We start from the raw sequence: 15,497 nt of genomic DNA, 5'->3' as shown, positions 1-15,497 counted from the left end.
TTCGAAATTCGCCATTTTTTGGAGATAATCGCGCAGAAAACAGCAGAAAATGGAGATTTCCGAAAATCGCGCCAATTTTTCATTTCTATTTGTAAAACTCGCCTCGCGGCTGGCGAGAACCGCAATCTCGCCAGTTTAAAATATATCCGTATGCAGAGAGGTGCGAACGGCATCTAGCGGCTGTTCGCGCCAATAAAATGGCGCGATTGTCTCCGTTTTGCCTCGCCAAAAAAAACTGGCGCTCGCGGCCATTGCAAAGGGAAAAAAAAAGGCGCGAATTTGTTTTTACATGTTTCCGAAGCGCGCATCTCGCCAATTTAAACTCGCCACACGCATCCATGTTAAACATAGCAGAATTCGCACTTTTCTGCATATGGAGATTAAAACTCTCCAAAAAAGCTCCTTTTTATGAAATTCGCCATTTTTAAAATTCGCTGCTCTCTGCATAGGCCCCCATGTCTATGTTGATTTGATTGTTAGAGGATGATAGTCATATCTTACGTACAGGGGATCCATGCCTGATTTTAATTATTTCATGCTTTATTTTATATTCTTTGTTCTGTGACAGTTAAATTAATAACATTTGTATTTGTATATTTACTTGGTATACTAGAGTGCGATTATTGGGGCCCTTTCCTGTTTTCTCATATCACATAACTGGCCCTTGTCGCACCACTGACTTGCTATTAAGCATTTATTGATGTCGGTATTTAGTAACCTGTATATATCTTGTGGATGCGGGGTCCGCTCTTTCTCTTAACATATATATATGATTCAAACCAGGGGGTCCCCATGAATGTTATTTTAAGCTCCAGGGGACCTCCGGTTCTCGAGATACTTGCCAGTGAAGTTACTGGTGTTGCGGCTGCGGGTGTAAATGGCTATCCAATAGGATGTCGCAAATGATGACAGCTTTCTATTGAACTGTGGGACCTGCAAGATTTAGCAGCCATTTTGTTTCTCCTGGAGGGAGTCTAAAGTTACACTCTACACTGATCAACATTTTTTGTTACTTTAAAATATCTGTTCTTGCCCTTTCCAAAGCTGTTTTTATTTAAACAACCTGGTGTTTCCGGGACGATAAAATTAAGTTCTCGCAAGAACTTATTGCTGTCTAAAGGTTACCATTGTAACCTCAGAAGCTAGAGATTAAAATAATTATGTTTTTTAACATTACCTGGGCTCAGCCTAGACGCACTAATCCTGCCCTCCAAAAAATAATGACGGGTATGACTTTTTGCTTTCCCAACCTCTCTCTCCTCCACTAAACTGACTCTCCATATCTGTCACCAGGCTACGTGCATTATGATGTCCCCAATGAGCTATATCTAACAGAGGGGCGGACAAAACATTTTTAATATAGTAAGACTGGGGCTCAGACCATGTGCGCTTTGCGTGCCAATCCCACTCTCTCCGCTTGCTTGGCTCACTTCGAGAACCTTGGCACTTGCACCTCACATTTTTCTTTATCACTCTGTAAAACTCCATCCTCCTCCTTATCAAAGCAAAACATTATTTTATTTATTTATAAAATATTTTACCAGGAAGTAATACATTGAGAGTTACCTCTCGTTTTCAAGTATGTCCTGGGCACAGAGTAAAACAGATAATACATGGTTACAAATACAGTTACATAAATGAACAGGGTATACATTATATACAGTACAAGACATTGCATGCACAGTTAAAGAAAATATATATTATGGGCGTATGAAACAGTTACAGACCAGATTAAAATGTGAGACAGCCTTAGATTTGAAAGAACTTAAACTGGTGGTGGATGTGAGAGTCTCTGGTAGGTTACAGCTCTGAAGATACATCCAATGATTTCCCAGTGTCTGATGTCATAAACACTATTATTATGTCATCAGCTTTGCTGTCTAGCTGTACGAGTGAGTCCTCACTCTGTGCTCTGTTCCACTCGGGCTGAAGAGTCGAGAAGCGCTTTCATCAGATGGGACCGTGGTGGTCCTTTTGCAGGAATGGTTTTGTTGCCGCCTTTCTGCACGTGGGACCCAGTATGCTCCTTCACTGAGTCACTGTGTCGTTTTCCAGTTGAGGTGAGGCCTTCATGAATCGCTTGAAAACCTGTGATAGGTTCTCTCTTCCTGTAGTGTTTGGTATGGTGCTCCTTTTCTCCACACCTATAGCAGAAATCAGAGCCATTGTCCTGTTGGTCGGGGGTTCTCCTAACCTTCCCTTCTAGGGAGGTGCTTCCCTTCTAGGGAGCCACCGGACCGGTTCCCGGCAATCATCCCGGCAATCATCCCAACTGTCCAGACCGGTTCCCGGCAATCATCCCAATTGTCCAGACCGGTTCCCGGCAATCATTCCAATTGTCCCCTTTGGGTACTTCCATCCGCATAGCAGCCATGAGTTCCGGCACTCTGTCTGGGAGTTCTCCTATTCTATCGGATTCCAGACACTCCGCATTATTTGTCGGGTATACGGACTCACTGGCCAGGCCTCAGCGGCACGGTCTCCCGACCCCCACCGAGCTATGCTTTTTGGTGTCCTCTCGCCAGTCGGCCGTAGGGCTATATGATCTTGTTCATCTTTCATCGTTTTGTAACTCTCCTCCTGCCCTTCCCAGTTTAAGCACCTCTGCTGTAGAATATTAATATCCCTCTATACAAATATTACTCTATATAACAGAAATGTTTAATAAATAACAAGCCTATTATGACACAGAGAGTTGGTGTCAATTGTAATCTTATATAGAAAGCTAGATTTCCAAGGAACACTGGTAACAAATCTCTATACCTTTGGTCCACAATAAAAATATTATATCTGGTTCTAAGATCATTTATTCTGTACAATTTTTAAATGGAGATATTATAAACTTGCATTGCTTAGGGCAAGCAAATTAGTGCCTTTTTTTCTCTTTGTTTGTGTTTGTGTTTAGGGAATGGTTATATGGAGCAATAAGAGGATCTGAGTGGCTAATTAAGTTGGCATACACATTCAAGTGGGATGTGTAAACTTTTGTGCTGTAATTTTCTTTTCCCATTCGATATCAATTATGATTGTTACTATAAACCTCTTTGGCTAAAGATGTGTCACATGCAAAACTTGATATAAAAGGCTTGTACAGTATATCTACGCAAACTTCACAGATGCTTGTGACTGGGTGGATATCCTGTCTGATAACGAAGCATGGGAAACCTGTATACAGAAGTTGAGCCTAGCACTGAGTTTAATCCCAGAGCAGACTGTCTTAATTAGTCTGCTCAGCTGGCTCAATTGAGAGCTTCAAAAAGGCTACAGCTATCAGTTCTCAAGACTCTGATCCAGGAAGGTATACGCACCGTGGACAGCGGTAGAGAGACACCACACTGCACGTGGACTTTCCACCAATACCTTAGCCAGAAGGAAGCTGGGGGCCCTGAGGATGAACTTACCTCCCACTGACTTTGTGTGTTATCGTTGCTAAACGGTTTAGCCCTCCAACCTATACTGTAGATCAGGACAACACACTGTAATAGTCAGAGATTTAGGTAGAAGCTAGGCATGTTTCTTTTTGATGCTCCTTTATGCTAAACATACACTGTATTTAATGTTGTTGAAACTTTGGCTAATCAAAACCCTATATTTTTCCCCTAAAATAATTCTCCTGTTTTAACCTCTGCATGCATCTCCTACAGTGCTATTCAAATGTATTTCAATTGGCTACCTCAAACCAACTCCTCTGAAACCTCTAACATATGGCAAAGTGTGTGGCCAGCGTGAGCAAGCGCATGAGCATGCGCGGCGCTTACCAAGCAAGCAAATTTGAATCTGCCGTTCGCTCGCGTGTCACGTGAGCGGTTCGCCCAATGAGGAAAATTTAAAAATGCTCTCCTGAGATTCTGAGCCATATTTACTAAGCAGTGCTACTCCATAAAATGTATGTCCAACATGGCTTGGTAAATATGCCCACTTACAGCCCATTCATGTGAATAGGCTGTACAATGTGGCTTTCAGCACAGAATGTGTCTTCAGAAGTAACACCACCAGATTGTGCCACCCTAGGCCCGGGAAACGGGAAATCTGACACCGGATGGGCCCCAGTATCGAGTAGCCCTAACCTGAGCACAGCGTCCTTCTTTCCCTCTTTCTCTGGTGAAAAGGGAGCGGGACGTTGCTGCCACGGACCAGAGCTGCTCCTCACTCCCTCTGGAAAGCTGTTTAAAGACAGCTCCTCTCCTGTGCAAATCACGCGTTCTGAGGGTAAGGCTGCGATTAGTGGCATGCTCGCACATAAATGTGTGTTCCTCAATGAGGCCGCCCATAGTGCACGCAAGTGCTGCAGAGCGACCGTGCCGTCGATTTTGTAAAAATAGAAATGAAAGTTTTTACGCGTCACATGGGCGGTTCAGCCAATGAGGGCGAACCAGCCTGGTGACGCGTCTGCCACGCCTCCCGATTGCCTCCAGCCTCAGTGCATGTTTTGTGCGAGCGACAGGCCCGCGGGATATCATGCGCCACGTCGCGCGCCAACTATAATCGTGGCCTAAGAGGAGGAGCGGGGCAGTATTCATCTGCACGCTGGCATGAAGCCGCTAATTGGAGGGGACGGGGAAAAGTTCCTACCCATGGCTGCAACCTCCATTCTCTCTTCCCGGTGCACAGGGAGCAAGTGTCACCCCGCCCCCCACCTCCCCCCATGTCACTCTCTCACCTTCCATTTCACTCTCTTACGCGCCGTGTCAGTCTGCTTCCCCCCCCGATTTCACTACATCTCCAATTTCACACTCTCCACCCCATGCCATCCACACTCTCCCCATCACATGACCCCACTACCTTCCTCACATCTTAAATACCAATATGGATATACACACACACATATGTATTTCCCTTTTGAAAATAAATACCTACCCACAAATGGGATGGAATTCATCAGCAGTTATATCTTGGATTTGTAAGCGGCTCTGCACAAAAAAAAAATCAACTGTTTTTTTCCAAAACTGAACTTCTGTAGAATTTTTAGTATGCGATCATGATTACATAAAGAGCAGTATGGGAAAGCTGACAATCATAATTTCAAGTAATTAATCCCTTCCCTGCCACAAGGCTTGTGAAACGCAATGCAAAGGATTGTGCTGCAGGACTCTGGCAGTGAAAGAGTTAAAGCGTCGTAAAAAGAGCACTTTGCCCACACCAAAAATGTCTACAGTGAGGTCATGACGTCAAGCACGTGCAACTGTTGGAACTCCAGGGTACTTCCGCCCTTACCTTCGCCGTCGCCCTATCACAAAGCTTCGCATCCTTTGGGCTCAACACGTGGGTCTGGTCTTCTGTCTTTTCGTGGAGCAGGCTGGGTAAACATGGACACCTTCGATCTGTTCCGCAAGCTGGGGTCCGGGGCCAGGTTTGATCTGAAGAGGTTCAGCAGGGATGCCGAGAAGTTCAAGGTGCGGGTGTGAAGCAGAGCTTGGGAGAGGGGGGGGGGGCTTGTGTCTCAGCTCTCTATGTCTCAGCTCTCTATGTCTCATCTCTCTATGTCTCATTCCTCTATGTCTCATTCCTCTATGTCTCATTCCTCTATGTCTCATTCATCAGCACGTTGTTCAGTTGCATGCTCCCAATAGAAGACACTAACAGGGTAGGGGGGTGACATGCATTCTCCAAATAAATAAATACGTACAAATAAATGGATGGGGTTTGTGCATTAAGGTAATGAAAAATCTGCTTATTGACAGTTAAGTGTTTGGTGTCGAGCGTTCGCCAGATAAGTTTACAACACCAGAAAGGCTCACCTTCTTGAAGAAACTTATGAGGTTTTCACAGCCCTGTACACTGTCATTTAATCTATAAGGAATTGCAATGTTTGTCCTCCTAAAAGGTAGCGCAGACTACAACAAATCCACACCTCCTTAAGGCTGTGATTTATAGTTGTGGCGTGCGCCTAACGTCACGCGTCAACCCTTATTGGCTGAACCGCACATGTGACACGGCTGTGCCACAAAAAAAAAATTGATTTGTATTTTAAAAAATCGCCCGCGTGGTCCTCTACAGCGTTTGCGCACCCTATGGGCAGCCTCGTTGAGGAACACATTTGTATTCGCGGCACGTGATGACTATAATCGCGGCATAACGTGATGAGTAGGTGAAAAGCAGAAGACATATATTGATGCAGACTGTAATATATCCCATTTTGTCACATAGTATGGTGCAAGGGACATATTTGTGTAAAGCACATTGACAATTTGAGGCAATAAAATGGCGGATGAAAATGCCTAGCTTAGAGAAAATGTAATGCCAACGTTGTAATTTTGTTTAAATACAAATATATATATCCTTCACTACTTCTCAGTTCACATGAACTCCTTTCTTAGGCCGCGCTTATAGTGCCGACGACGCGACGTCACCGAAAACAAATGAATTGTCGCCGCCGGGTGAGCTTATAGTAAGCGCGATGGCAACGCGATTTTTGGAAGCCGGGAATATTTGATTTTTCAGGGGCTGTCGCCTCATGTGACAGCCCCTGGACCAATCAATGCCTGCGCCGCCGCCGCCGCAAAGCGAAATACAACTGTCGCGGGCACTATAGGCACGGCCTTACCTGTGCCCTCTAACACTACACAGCTATATCCCCTGCACTAAAACACAACCCTACAAATCAGCCTCACACATTCTATTTCTATCCATGCTTCTCCTCCTTGCTTCTGGGGATATCTCCTCTCCCAATCCTGGTCCCTGCTTTATTTCTGTATACTCCTGTCCTCGCCTTCCACATACAGCTTATACTCCTTTGGATGTCAACCCCTCTAACCTCATACCCATCCCCTATCATCCTTTCTCCTGTGCCCTTTGGAATGCTCGCTCCCTTTCTAACAAGTTCCTCTGTGCATGACTTCTTTCTCTCTCACTCTCTGCTCCTATTTGCTATAACTCAGACCTGGTTCACTCAGTCTGACTCTGCTCTGGAAGCTGCCCTCTCTTATGGTGGCCTTTCTTTCTCCCACACTCCACGCCCTGATGGCAGGAGTGGAGGCGTGGGGCTCCTGCTCTCCTCTATCTACCGCTACAGTACCCTTCTCTCCCTTGCTTTTCCCTCCTTTGGGGCTCACACTGTACAGCTTTTCTCTCCTCTCCTTGTCTATGTGGCGGTCATATATCGCCCACCTACCTCTATTCATCCCCGTTCTGTCTTTCTCACTTTCAATCTTGGCTCTCTTTCTTTCTCTCCTCACTCCTGTTCGTCTCCTTGGGGACTTCAACTGCCATATTGAAGACCCCTCTCTCCCTTAGGCTTCCCGCTTTCTCTCTCTAACCTCTTCTTCTTTTGGCCTTCAACAGTGGACTGCAGCCAGCACCCACAAGGATGGCCACTACCTAGACCTGGTTTTCACTAAACTTTTCTCTCTCTGATTTCTCCATTTCCCCTTTTCCTCTCTCTGACCACCTCATCTAATTTTCTCTCTCTCGCTTCTCCCCTTCTCCACCTCAATCTACCCTTTGTTTCTGCAGAGACCTGCGCTCTATTAACCTTACCAGCCTTTGATTCCACTTTACGCTCCTCCCTCTCCTCTCTCAGCTCTGCTCCAAACCCTGACAACCTTGTCAGGAACTACAACTCTGCCCTATCCCCCACCTCTTGATCTACATGCCCCACTTTCTCTCTGCTGTTCTCACCCTTTGAACACCAGACTCTGGCTAAATTCCCACACGCTCATGCTGCGTTCCTGCACTCGTTCCTCTGAACGCCTCTGGAGGAAATCTCACACTCTCGCAGACTTCCTTCACTACAAATTTATGCTATCCTGTTTCAACTCTTCCCTCTCTCAGGCTAAACAAACCTACTTTTCTTCACTAATCAACACGCACAACTCTCCTCCTGCATTCCTGGACTTTTTATCCGCTGTCACGGAGGAGGATGTGTTGTTGCTGATTTCCTCTTCACCCTCTACCACCTGTACTCTTGACCCCATTCCCTCCCATTTTCTAAAACCTCTTGCTCCTACTATAATCTCTACGCTCACACACATTTCTAACTCTTCCCTCTACTCTGGTACCTTTCCCTCTTCCTATAAACATGAAACAGTCATACCATTACTCAAAAACAGTAAGCTTGGCCCTACCTGTCTTTCTAACTATCGGCCTTTTGCCTCTAAACACCTTGAACGTCTTGTATTCTCTCACTTGCTCCATTTTCTCAACACTTATTCTCTCCTAGACCCTCTACAAGCTGGCTTCTGCACTGCTCACTCCACTGAAACAGCCCTTAGTAAAATAACTAAGGGCCTCCATGCTGCCAAAGACAGAGAGGTCATTACACTCATATTACTCGACCTCTCTGCAGCATTTGATACTGTGGACCACCCTCTTTTCCTTTCTCCTTCACATTCTCCATACCCTTGGCATTCGTAAAAAAAAACTATCCTGGATCTCCTCTTACCTCTCCCATTGTACTTTCAGTGTCTCTTCTGCTAACATCTCCTCCTCTATCGATCTCTCTGTGGGGGTACCCCAGGGCTCTGTCCTGGGACCCCATCTCTTTTCTCTATACTCATTCTCTAGGTGACCTAATCACATCTCTTGGATTCAAATGTCAACTCTATGCGGATGCCACACAAATGTTCTTTTCTACCCCTGACCTTACAGACTAAAGTTTCTGAATGTCTCTCTGCTATATCATCCTGGATGGCCATCCACCGACTTAAACTTAACATTGCAAAAACAGAGCTCCTCATACTCCCTCCCAAAAATGGGCTTATTTCCTCCGTTCACATTACTTTTGGAAGTACTATCATTCACCCAGTAGCCCAAGCACGCTGCCTAGGGGTCACACTCGACTCCTCTCTCACATTCTCTTCTCGCATTCAAAAGGTAGCAAAAAAATGTCGTTTTTTTTCCCTCCGTAATATTACCAAGATACACCCTTTCCTCTGACCTGCTGTCTGGCCTTCCTGTCTCCCCTACAATCTATCCTAAATGCTGCTGCCAGAATCACTCTACTCTTTCCAAAATCTGTCTCAGCGTCTTCCCTGCTGAAATCACTCTCCTCTCAAATCCTGTATTACACACTCAATTCTCCTCCTCACTTTTACAGCTTTACACTCTTCTGCTCCTCCTTACATCTCAGCCCTAATTTCTCGCTATGCACCATCCCGGCTCTTGCGTTCTACTCAAGGATGTCTTCTCTCTACCCCCTTTGTATCTAAACACTCTCCCGCCTTAAACCTTTCTACTGACTGCCCCACTCCTCTGGAATGCCCTTCCTCTCAGTATCCGACTAGCACCCTCTTGATCCACCTTTTAAGGCCCAGTTTAAAACACACTTGCTTAAAGAAGCATATGAGTAGCTCCATGGCTGATAATTAACACCTCATACATTAACCTTGGCCTCTTGCAGACGCACTTACCAGAACGCCCTCCTACTGTCTCTTTACGTTCTTCCTACCAACCAATTAGATTGTAAGCTCTTTGGAGCAGGTACTTCTTTTCCTAAATGTTACTTTTGTCTGAAGGACTTCTCCCATTTGTGTTATTTATATTATTTATTATTTAAATGATTGTCACATATTACTGCTGTGAAGCGCTATGTACACTAATGGTGCTATATAAATAAAGACATACCCTCTGATGCCATACCTGTAAGCTCACCTTTTTGATTAAGGTGTCAACTCCATTTTTGTGGATCTTCATGTGGCAGTTACCCTTATAGACTTTAACCCCTTAAAGCAGCAATGCTGCCTACATGAGGTTCTCTGGAACTCAATTGTGCTATTTTTAGCTCAGGGTAACCCCTGTTTCCTAAGATACATAGCAGTGCTGGTGCTCCCCCCTGGGGAAACGGTATGGCCTCCAAATCTCATAGAATCTGCGGACCAATAGAAAGACGCGACATCATTGATTGCATTTTCCTTTTGGAAGATATCTGTGGTGGCCATATTTAATTTTATATGAGGGAGCACAGCACTGAAAACTACAGGTGTTGCTAAAAAAGCGGTTCAGCATCAGAGAACCTACTAGTTCTAATTTACTATTTCAGCAGGTTTGCCTTGTTAAAGCCGCACTTCATGTTGTACTACTTGCTTTTTTTTTTTGTCATAGTTTTGAAGCAGGGGGTCTCCAGAGCTGAACCCCATTAATTTTAGCTCCGGGGACATCCTGCTTCCAGAGATTTTCACATCCTTGGGAACTGCCGGAATCTGTGCAGCTTAAAGCCCCCAGTGACGTGGACCAATAGGAAGCTGCAAGGGATGATGTCACAGCTTCCTATTGGTTTGTGGGGTATTTAATTGCCGCCATTTCCCTGGCTGCAGAGATGCTGCCACCCCTACGGAGGTATGTATCTCTGGGAACAGCGGGTCCCTGGAGCTGAAATTAACAGGATTCAGCTCCGGAGACCCTCTGCTTCAATTCTATAAGGAAAAGCAACAAAGCCATGCAACCTGTAGTACTGCTTTCAGTGCCAGAACATCCCATGCACTCGAGTGCAGGAGCAAGTCCCCAGAAAGGAGATTGCAATCTGTCCCCAAGTGACTAATGGCTTAGACAAAAATTCCACGTGTACACGGTCCTGATTAATCAGATATCCCTCTTTTCCCCAGTTCAAGTTATGTGGGCCTGGTACTAACTGCTCGACTAACATTCAAAAAGTGGCCGAGTTAATGTCAGCTGAAAAAAATGTCCTGAAGACAAAGGTGCAATAAAACAACCTTTCAGCTAATGAAACATGATTAGTAATTTAAAAAAAAAAGTGTACGTACAGTATGTGAAAATGAGCATACCGTAATATTTCCATTTTATATATATATATATATATACACACTCGCGTATACACACACTCTCGCGTATACACACACTCTCGCGTATACACACACACTCGCGTATACACACACTCGCGTATACACACGCATACACACACACATATATGTATATTTAAGTTAGTATTGTCACACAATAAGATGGATTAGAGGGCTTCTCTCTCAACTTAGATTCCTGATCAATCGTAATGTAAAAATCGTATCATGTAATTTTGCACTTTTATGCTGTGCAACATTGACAATGGTCTTGTGCTCCCTTCTAATTTAATCTGCATTAGGGCAACTGGTATTTATACCACTTATGTGCTATTACTACAACATGAATACTTATTGCACTGGTGAAGTCGTTTACAAGTATTGGTGTAGTACTTTATGGCAGGGTTGACATTTCTTCCAATGTTTTTACCCTTGTTTGGAAATGAATACGTTCTATGTTCAACCCAAAGGTTAGTTTGATGATGGCGGTTAAATTCCGACAACTCACTGTCTGTAAGCATTTTATGGTTTACCTAATGATGCAAATCATATTATTTGGGCATTTTGAAGGTAAGAGGTAACACTTCTAAACATGCTTCATTTAGCCCCTTGGTGTTTAATGTTTGGGATTTGAATATCAGGATAGGAATGTCACTGATAATTATTTGTAACGCTTTGTACATTTTATGTTCGAATATCAGACGACAGTGTGACTCATGAGGAAGTTCCCGTGAAGCGGTAGTGTGCAATAATGCTTTGCATTCCCTAAGAATAGTTTTATGTCTGTGCTGGCTTACCCCATGGGTTGTTCAGGCATCTGGAACAAGCTAAAAAGCTGACGCATGAACAAGTAATTGAGACGTTAACCTGTAAATTATTTACTCCATCTTTTTTCCAGAGTGGTTTTTGCTGAAAAGGAATCTGTTTTTTTTTTTATATATATATATATATATATTAATGTAAAATTATGTTTTTCCCCTCCAGGTGACAAAGAGTAAGGAGAGTGATTTACATTCTTCTAATGTTTCCAAAAGTCTCGATTTTTTTGGAAACCAAACAAAACCGCTGCCTAAAAAATGTGAAAATGGCATGGCAGCCACTGAAGTGAGTGGAAAAACTACAGTGAAGAAATACCCAGGTCAGACAGAAAAAGGAGATGTTTCTACCAAAGGGCAAACAAGGAAAATAAATGGAGACGTGGGGAAGAAAGCAAAGAAGAGGAAAAGAGACGGTATGTGCAATATGAGAACTTAATTTTTATTTAATATACATCTCTCACTAAAGGGCTGATTCCATATTTTATCATTGAGGCAGCTAATGGCAGAAAACAATTCAGGATTTGATAGTAATAAGATGGGAGGAGCAAGTAAACATGTAGAAATGCGAGTCAATACAGTAATAATTAATTGATTTATAATTTCTTTTGTTCTTGTATAGCGCTGCTAGTTTTAGGTAGCGCTTTACAGAGACATTTTGCAGACAGTCCCTGCCCGGTGGAGCTTACAATCTGTATTTTTTGGTGACTGAGGCACAGGGAAATAAAGTGACTTGCCCAAGGTCACAAGGAGCTGAAACCGGGAATTGAACCAGGTTCCCCAGCTTCACACTCGGTGCCACTCTCTCTCTCTAATGCATGTAATGTAAGAGGAGATCAGTTGTAGTGTGATACCATTCTGTTTGTTCTTTTTCTGTAGCGGCTGACGCAGAACATACACCTGAAAATGATTCCATCCTCTGGATGTCCTCTTTAGAGGCAAACCTGAAGGATAACAGAGAGAAGAAACAAAAGAAACCTACTGCTGAGAAACTAGAACAGCAGCGATTGGAAAAGGTACCATAAAGATGGATTGTTTTCTACTTACTGTGTGAACAATAATAATAATAAAAACATTGAAAATAAAGCACAAATAATTGGGAATATTTGTCATCCTATGCCCTGAAGGCATCAGATATTTGTGGGAGCAATTCACCCCCTCCCCCCCAGATGTGGAAAGCAATGAAGCCTCATTCAAATTATACTGTTTATTGCATAGCTGACAACCCCTATGGAGGCAATTATCACAGGAAGGTGTTCCCCGGAGCTGAAATGAATGGGGTTCAGCTCCGGCGACGACCTGCTTCAATCCTGTAATGCAATTTTTTTATTTTTTTTAAATTAAACCTGTTATTGCTGCTTTAAAGTGTATTGCAGACTGAAAAGGTGTTGTTTGTAAATGTTATTATTTATTTCCATTACCATTATAGATAAATAATTTCAGGAATAAGCATAAGATTTACATACAAGGAACAGATATTCCTGAACCTATTGCCACGTTTGAACAACTTCAGCAAGAGTATAAGATCCACCCAAGAATGATGCAGAATGTGCGAGAAGCTGGCTTCCAGACACCGACCCCCATCCAGATGCAAGCAGTACCTATCATGTTGCATGTAAGGCGACAGCATATTTCATTTTTGACCAAGCACTTTTATTTTTGGGGATGGAGGACTATTCGGTTACCTTTCTGTGATCCACCTAACATACTACTTTTATTTACACACGCATTTAAATGTAAACTTTTTCTATACAGCAAGTTAACTATTGGCAACTGTTGGTGCATAGCAGTAGATCAGTGGTTTCCAACATTTTTTTTTGTTTTTTTGTTAAGGAACTCTATAATTATACTGTTAAATTCTGCAGAACCCCAAATCCTCTCTAATTGTGCGCCTGAGATCAGATGCATTGTAAGGAACCCCAACCCTCTCTAATAGCGCGTCTGAGATCGGATGTTGAGAAACACTGCAGTAGAAGGGCAGGATAAAGGTAGAGGAAACGCTTGGATTGAGAAACACTCATTCATTTTGAAGTCCCAAAGGAAAAAATAAATAAAACCATGCTCAATTTCTCAAGTAACATACATTGTCAAATCCTTGCTTTAGGAATTGTTAAATTAGATTCAATTCTTAATAAAATTATGTTTCTCACCCCGTTATCAGGTAGTCAACATCTCCCGGTTCATATACACATACACACACCACACACCACACACACACACACAAAACAGGGACTGTTAAGTCCAATAGGTTATTTATATATGAAATGCAAGTAATTCCATTATTTTTTTATTTTTAAAGATTGTCCTGGAATGTTTGTAAAATTGCGACCTGACGTCTCGGGTGGGTTACTGCTCTTATAAGGAATCAGTAAATTGTTGACATCGCATAGAATTATAGTTAAACGTTTAAAAATTGTATAGAACGTTTAACAGAGGTCTATGCAAATAGGAAAGTCATGTCTTATTAACTTTAACTCTATATGATGTTACCAAAGGGTCGTGAACTTCTGGCTTGTGCTCCCACGGGTTCAGGAAAGACTATGGCATTCTCTATTCCAATCTTAACACATCTGAAGCAACCAATGAATGAAGGCTTCAGAGCACTGATAATATCGCCAACAAGAGAACTTGCAAGCCAGGTAGGATTTGTCTTCCATGAAATGTTACTATCCCTATAAATAAGTGGTGCTACCCAAAGAAACAGCGCTGGGGCCCCAGGCAGTAAACATGGGTGGAAGATGGATACCCAGGAAAATGCAGACGTTCAGGCAGCCCTTTGGCAATCAGACTTCTTAATATTGAGTGAACCCCAACAGCCAGCTGTCCAATGGTTTTCTTATTTAGTCGTCTTTTTGCTTTGTTTTTTTCTGTGACTAGAGTACATAAAAATCTTATTAATACAAAAATTTTAAATATAAAGAAGGTTTTTCTAATGCAGCTTTAATTTATGTTTAGTGGTATTCACATTTTTGCTCCGTAAAGCATAAGTTCTGGCAATTTGCACAAGCTTATGTGTTTTTATTGACTTCAGATCTGGGGGCCTGATACTAATGCAGTGCTTTTCAAAATAATTTTTTTTTTTCGGTTAACAAATACCTATAACTATATTATGAAATTCTTCATAACCCCAACCCTCTCTCTAATAGTGTTTCTGAGATCCAATGCATTGTAAGGAACCCCAACCATCTCTAATAGCGCGACTGACTTCAGGCGCATTGTAAATTCTTTTATATTGGTACAATTTCCAAATTACTTGAAAATTGCAGGGAACCTTTATGGATGCCCAAGGGTTCCTAGAAACCCCTGTTGAAAAACACTGTGCTAGTCAGACGGGTCAAAGACTCAATCCTATCTATTGCAGTAAGTACTGACCGCAAGTATTAAAGCCAGTAGTCTATATTTGTTTTATATTACCAGGACTGTGCCCCCCCCCCTGGTTCCTGAGATACAGGCATTTTTTCCACTGGGAAAGTGTACCCAGTGGAAACACTGACGGCAGGGGTCCGCCTTGCTCCAACAGCCGGTAGAAAGCTGCACTATCAGGAGATGACATTACGACTTTCTATTGGTGTACTGTACACACTGCCATATCTGTAGCTTTTTTAATTTTTTTATTATTGTTTTCCGACACATCTAAACATCAAAATACAGTTGCTACTTTTTTATCCTTCCCTCCTTCCCCCCCCCCCCCCCCCCATTTCCTCCCAATTTCGCTTCCTTGTGAAATGTTTCGCCAAGGCCCAAATAGGGCTACAATATTGCAAACTTTGTAGATTTTGCAATTTCGTAAACTTTAATCGCCAGACAGTGTGAAACTTGTTTCATGGGTCTTTTTTATAGTCATGGTTTTAAGTGTATCATGCGATTTGAGAGAATGTAGCAAATTAGCATATTAAGCAAAAGTGACATGCACATTTTACTTCATGCTTGCGAACTCTGACATGGGCTTAGT

At 42.9% G+C, this 15,497-nt stretch overlaps 1 protein-coding gene and 1 long non-coding RNA gene across 2 annotated transcripts in view; one reads left to right on the top strand and one right to left on the bottom strand.

Moving 5' to 3' along the window:
- The window catches only part of LOC142489180 (uncharacterized), a 44,263-nt gene extending 39,142 nt beyond the window's left edge, over window positions 1-5,121 (bottom strand). The window contains exon 1 of the long non-coding RNA XR_012799811.1: window positions 4,858-5,121. This is a non-coding gene — a long non-coding RNA (uncharacterized LOC142489180). The remainder of the gene's footprint in view (window positions 1-4,857) is intronic.
- Window positions 5,122-5,238: 117 nt separating this feature from the next.
- DDX52 (DExD-box helicase 52) overlaps window positions 5,239-15,497 on the top strand; it is a 29,279-nt gene continuing 19,020 nt past the window's right edge. The window contains exons 1-5 of the mRNA XM_075589526.1: window positions 5,239-5,393; window positions 11,715-11,961; window positions 12,425-12,561; window positions 12,975-13,160; window positions 14,041-14,184. Coding sequence (XP_075445641.1) covers window positions 5,307-5,393; window positions 11,715-11,961; window positions 12,425-12,561; window positions 12,975-13,160; window positions 14,041-14,184 — 801 coding nt within the window. The 5' untranslated portion in view covers window positions 5,239-5,306. The remainder of the gene's footprint in view (window positions 5,394-11,714; window positions 11,962-12,424; window positions 12,562-12,974; window positions 13,161-14,040; window positions 14,185-15,497) is intronic.

The sequence above is a fragment of the Ascaphus truei genome, chromosome 3 (assembly GCF_040206685.1).
Source record: "Ascaphus truei isolate aAscTru1 chromosome 3, aAscTru1.hap1, whole genome shotgun sequence".
Lineage (NCBI taxonomy): Eukaryota > Metazoa > Chordata > Amphibia > Anura > Ascaphidae > Ascaphus > Ascaphus truei.
This window is presented reverse-complemented; position numbering and strand designations above follow the sequence as displayed.